General features: G+C 39.4%; 1 protein-coding gene across 1 annotated transcript; it reads right to left on the bottom strand.

The window, feature by feature from the left end:
• Positions 1-1,049: 1,049 nt before the first annotated feature.
• Positions 1,050-1,481, bottom strand: LOC142556899 (putative mitochondrial protein AtMg00860). The gene has a single exon (XM_075668393.1). It carries the CDS (start codon positions 1,479-1,481, stop codon positions 1,050-1,052), a length of 432 nt encoding a protein of 143 aa, XP_075524508.1.
• Positions 1,482-5,933: the final 4,452 nt, after the last annotated feature.

Below are 5,933 nucleotides of genomic sequence, written 5' to 3'. Positions count from 1 at the left end.
CAATATTACATAAACCAAAAATAAATCTTTGAGCCTTGACAAAATTTATAATTTGTAAACTTCATTCTTGAATTTGGTAATTTATAAATTAATAAATTTAAACTAAAAATAACCTCTCTGTGGATCGATCTCGTACTCACGAAATATATTACTTGCAGACAACCTACACTTGGGTGAATTATAATTTAAGTAGTAGCAATCAACAATCACTCGTATGGCATTGTATCCCTTGATAGTCCTCGGCAGTCCCAAAACAAAGTTCACAGTAATATTTTCCCATTTTCATTGGGAATAGGATGTATTTTAAGCTTTCCGACTGGCATCTGATACTCAGACTTGACTTGCTGGCATGTCAAACATTCGGACACAAAACGCAAGATGTCTCGCTTCATGCCCAACCACCAATATTATAACTGCAAATCCCTGTACATCTTCGTACTTCCAGGATGAATGGAGTACGAAGTATCATGAGCTTCCTTCAGAATGACTTCTCTCAAAGAATCGACACTAGGAACCCAAAGTCAATCTCGATATCAAACTATGCCATCCTCATCAAAATACAGCTTTCGACCCTTAGCTTCATCTCTCAGTCTCCATTTTTGTAATTTCTCATCAGAAGACTGATCTTTTCGAATTCTATCCCTCAGATTTGACTGAAATGTCATATTAGCAAGATTGGGGGCCTTTCCCCTAGCATAAACTACGATCTTGAATTGCTGAATCTCGGACTGCAGTGGCCTCTGAAGTGATAATTGAGTAATGATTGTTGTCTTTATGCTAAATGCATCCGCCACTACATTAGCTTTTCACGGATGATAGCTAATATCGCAGTCGTAGTCCTTTATCAACTCTAACCATCTTCGTTGCCTCATATTCAACTCTTTTTAGGTGAAGAAGTACTTCAAGCTTTTATGGTCGGTGAAAATCTTGCACTTCTCCCCATATAAATAATGTCTCCAAATCTTCAATGCAAACACTACTGCTGCAAGCTCTAGGCCGTGTGTAATTCTTCTCATAAACTTTCAACTGTCTAGACGCATAAGCTATAATTACGTCATTTTCATCAAAACTTCGTCCAAACCAAGTTTCGAAGCGTCCGTATAAAGAACATACTCTCCTTGCCCTGATGGCATCGACAGAAGTGGCGCTGAAGTCAAAGCTCGCTTCAATTTCTCAAAACTCTCTTGGCAATTGGATCCCCAAATAAATTTTGCATTCTTCTTCATCAAAGCGGTCAAAGGTATCACTATATATGAGAATCCTTGAATGAACTTTCGGTAGTAGCCAGCTAGACCAAATAAACTACGGATCTCGGTTACGCTCTTTGGTACGAGCCATTCTTTAACTACCTTGACTTTGCTCGGATCAACCTCAACCCCATCTTTAGAAATGATGTGGCCTAAGAACACCACTCTCTCGAGCAAAAACTCGCACTTGCTGAACTTGGCGAATACCTTTCGATCATGCAATAATTGTAGCATCGTTCTCAAGTGATGACTATGCTCCTCTCGGCTCTTTGAGTAAATCAGGATGTCATCAATGAAGACTATGATGAATTGATCCAGATATGGCTAAAATACGCGATTCATGAGATCCATGAAGATCGATGGCGCATTGGTCAACACAAATGTCATGACCATAAACTTGTAGTGCTCATATCGAGTCCTAAAAGCCTTCTCATGTACACCAGACTCTTTCAATTTTAGCTGATGGTATCTCGAACAAAGATCAATCCTTGAGAAAATCGATGCTCTTTGCAATTGATCAAATAAGTCTTCAATTCTCGGTAAGAGATACTTATTCTAGATGGTGACTCTATTCAGTTCTCGATAATCAATGCAGAATCGCATACTGCCCTCTTTTTTCTTCACAAATAATACTGGTGCACCCCACGGAGTCAACTAGGGCGAATAAAACCCTTGTCCAGCAATTCTTGAATTTGATCATTTAGTAATTTCATCTCGGTGGGTGCTAAATGATAGGGTGCCTTAAAAAATGGCACAGTGCCAGGCATCAACTTAATAGCAAATTCTACTTCTCGGTCCGTTGGAATGTCAGAAAAGTCTTAGGAAAGACGATAGGAAAGTCACTAACGACCTCAACATCCTCTATCTTCTGACTGACAGGAACATGTGTTGAAGTAACACATGCTAGAAAAGCTTGACAGCCTCGCTTAATAAGTTTCCTTGCACTGATGCAGGAGATGATGTGCGGCATTTGTTTGTTCCTTGCTGCCTCAAAGATAAAAGATTTCCCTTTGGGTGGTCGAATAGACACTTACCTCTGTCGAAAATCTATCGAAGCTCCATTTAATGATAGCCAATCCATGCCAAGTATGATGTCGAATTCAGGCATTGGAGTACGATAAGATATGCCCTAACCACATATTTTTGCAAACGAAGCTCCAGATTATTCACAATGCTCGAAGTGACCATTTGATCACCAGAAAGAATAGAAACTTTGAAGCCTAATCCCATATCCTCAGGTATAATATTTAGTCGCTTGACGAATGTCTCGGATATGAATTAGCAATGCGTAGGTAGCTACACCTAGAATGAATATCCTTCTTGTGATTAGAGTCGTGTCTGGCTCGTCCTCAGCTTCTTCATCGTTCATCACATAAGCTCTGCCCACAATGGGACCTCTCTTCTTCGGGAAATCAGTAGCTTTATGTCCTTCTTCCTTTCATATGAAGCACCTATATGATCCCCACATGCACTTGCCATAGTGTAAGCGATTGCATTCTTTGCTTAATGGCCTCTCTTTAGGTTTTGGTCCTCCAGGTTGTTGTGGATTCTGCTGCCCTGACTTCTTCCATTGTCCTTGGGGATTTTGTTGCCCTTGAGCTTTCGGAGGTCCCGTAAAAGGCCTCTTGACTGGCTGAGAGCTGTGCTGGTGCTGCTGCCTTTTGCGCTACATCTCAAAGTCAATGTCTTTCAAGGATTGCTACACTTGGAATGCACAAGCAGTGGCAGCTGCATAATCCGTCGGTCGCATCATCATCACATCACGGCGTATGGTTGGTCGAAGGCCATCCATAAAGTGCCTTAATTTATCAACAGCATCCCTAGCAATAAGGGGTACAAAGTGACAATCCCTATCAAATCTCCTAACTAACTCAGCCACAGTCGTGTCTCCCTGACGGAGAGTCATAAATTCCCTCTTCAGGAGCCATCGGATGTCGGTAGTAAAATACTTCTCGTAGAAAATGTCCTTGAATTGAACCCAAGTGAGGGTGGCTAGATCAACTCCATGCTCAGCTCCTTCCCACCAAAGAGAAGCGTTGTCTTGCAGCATATACGTAGCTCACATAACTCGATCATCCTCTCCCATATTTAGACGATGAAAGTGCACCTCAAGTGATCGAATCTAACCCTCAGCAGTAAACAGGTCGGTGGTGCCAGAAAATTCCTTCAGACCCAGCCTCCGGAACTGATCATACATGTCGTGCTGTGGCATCAGAGCATGTTGTGCTTGCTGCTTAAAGAAACGTGTCATGCCCTCTAGAACACGAGTAGCAGCATCCCCATTAGGAGGTGGGGGTGCATTCCCTTGACGATCCTCATTAGTCTCAACTTACCTATCGGTACTAGGTGTGCGTCTAGGAGGCATTATATCTGAACGTTTTCTAAATTCTAAACGTATTAAATCTTAGTTTCTAATTATGCAGCATATACTAATCATTTTTTGAGCAAATTTAAGCATATATAAAATTTAACCTCAAAAAGCTTTTAATCATGAAACGTAAACGTATAAACCATGTAAACATGCAAGTATCATCATAAAAATCATGTAAAACAAGTAAACTTACAGACTCGAGGCTATATATATAACATATATAAATCCACCAACTACTATTAAAAAATCCAATAGAAAGTAATTCAAAACATAAAATCGTGAAACGTCAACCATCCTAACTAACATTATTTCTAAAATAAACTTAATTCTAACATCCTCTCAAAAACCTCTCAAAATCATTAAGATCTTTACGTAATCATAAATCATAAACATAGTTTTATTTGCAGAAAACTAGCGACGGTCCTCGGGTTGTGTGCAGCTTCAGTCCAGCAAGATCAACCATCAAGACCTCCATTATTGTCAAGCTCATGCTCACCTACATCGATCAAACCTAGTGAGTCTATTGACTCAGCAAACCTTGATGGATCGATTCGGGCACCTGCAAGGGTGCTTCAAACACAATATTTTCAATGAGCTGCAATAGCTCGTGTTCTAAAAATGTATACAACGATGAATTAGATCGAGTTTTGTTTCAAACCAAGCTGAAAAACATTCGAAGTAATCCTTCGGTAAGAAAAACTGAAGGATTTTAAAAACAAATGACTTGTGTAAACTGATCGACTGAAACACATGCAATTAGTTCTGGCTTCTATCAGTTCAGCGATGGTCAGAAGTGAACTGATATCAGCTTAACTGATCAAGTCAGTTTAAAATAGAGTTAAGTAGTTAATACATATGATATGTTTATGGATGTTCGGAGACTTCAACTGCTCCTACGTCACCCATTCTACCACCTCGGGTAGGATCCACCAGAAGACTTTGATTAATTACAACAAGTGTAATAATCCACTCAGCTTAGGACTTACCCACTGCCCAGCTAAACTCCTAGACTAGACTGAAGGCAGCACCTACCATTCAATATTTTTTTAACGTCTGTGTGTCAAAGACTACATACACAAGTTTATTGTCTTTGTGCAAGACTTCATTTGAGTGCTGGTGTGTGTGCGTGTGTGAGAACTAAACAAGGAATGCACCATGAAGGTGTTCTCACACACCTGAGAGAAATAATATTCTAAACTAAGCTGATATAACTTGAGTATTCCCTCTGGGATGATTGCATCTTGTAAGCTGATAAGCAAATAAGTGCGCCCTATCTTTGTATCTTCACACACTCTAGTATATGCGTCTCCTATTTGCTGATGGTCTTGAGCTTGTATTTATAGAGGCATTGAGACAGTACTCCAAGACTCATCCCATGTGATCGTTGCAGCTTGAATGCGTTCTTTGATATATGTGTCTTGACTTTTCTGTCAGGCCTCCAGGAATCTCTCGGCTTTAATCTTAGCTGCAACGTCCATTATTGTACCTTTGATTGTACAGATGCTTTTGTACCCTTGTGCGTAGCTGGAGTCAATTTAGATAAGCTTGTCTTGATCTGCAACTGATTGATTCCTAACTGATGTTAATAACTGGCATCTGAACAGATCTTCAGTTGAACTGATCTTCAGTTGGGCTGATGAAATCAGTTGACTCGTCAGTTAAACTGATTTCACTATTTCAGTTGAACTGGTCAACTGGGTTCTTCATCAGCTGGCCGGGCTTCTGAAGGTCTTCTGTTGAACCACCTATTAGCTGGACAATCTGTTGAACTGTTCTTTGAAATATTATTTGAGATGATTCAGTTTGGTCGATCAATTGGCACTTTTAGTTAGCATCTCGATAGCTTCAGTTTTGGCTTGGTAACTGATCAGTTCCAGTATCTGCGCACATAGGTAAAATCATTAGAAAAAAATAACAAGTTTTGTTAACATCAAAATCAAGATTGCGAACATGAAATGTTCCAACAGAACTGCTCTTGATACTTCAGTTGTACTGGTTCAGTTCGATTAATCAATTTGCATCTCGATAGCTTCGATTTAAGTTTGGTAACTGATCAGTTCGAAGCCTGATCAGTTTCAGTTTCTACGCACTTAAATCAACTCATTAGAAACAAATAAACAAGTTTTGTTAACATCAAAATCAAGATTGCGAACATAAATATTCCAACAAATCTTAACCACGGTAGCAAGTAATACATATACATTCACAAGCAACAATGAAAATACTTTTATTTAAATAGCTTTTCATGAACATAAACTTAAACATATTTCCTTTCATCATGTACTTATTTATTTTCATCATATATGTATATGTTT

This window comes from Primulina tabacum, chromosome 9 (assembly GCF_025594145.1).
Source record: "Primulina tabacum isolate GXHZ01 chromosome 9, ASM2559414v2, whole genome shotgun sequence".
Classification (NCBI taxonomy): domain Eukaryota; kingdom Viridiplantae; phylum Streptophyta; class Magnoliopsida; order Lamiales; family Gesneriaceae; genus Primulina; species Primulina tabacum.
Note: the sequence above shows the minus strand (reverse complement) of the source record. Positions and strands in the feature narration are given on the sequence as shown.

Bases quoted from the DNA above. Each gene is read 5' to 3' on its own strand.
- LOC142556899 (XM_075668393.1), bottom strand. From the start codon at position 1,481: ATGCTACAATTATTGCATGATCGAAAGGTATTCGCCAAGTTCAGCAAG.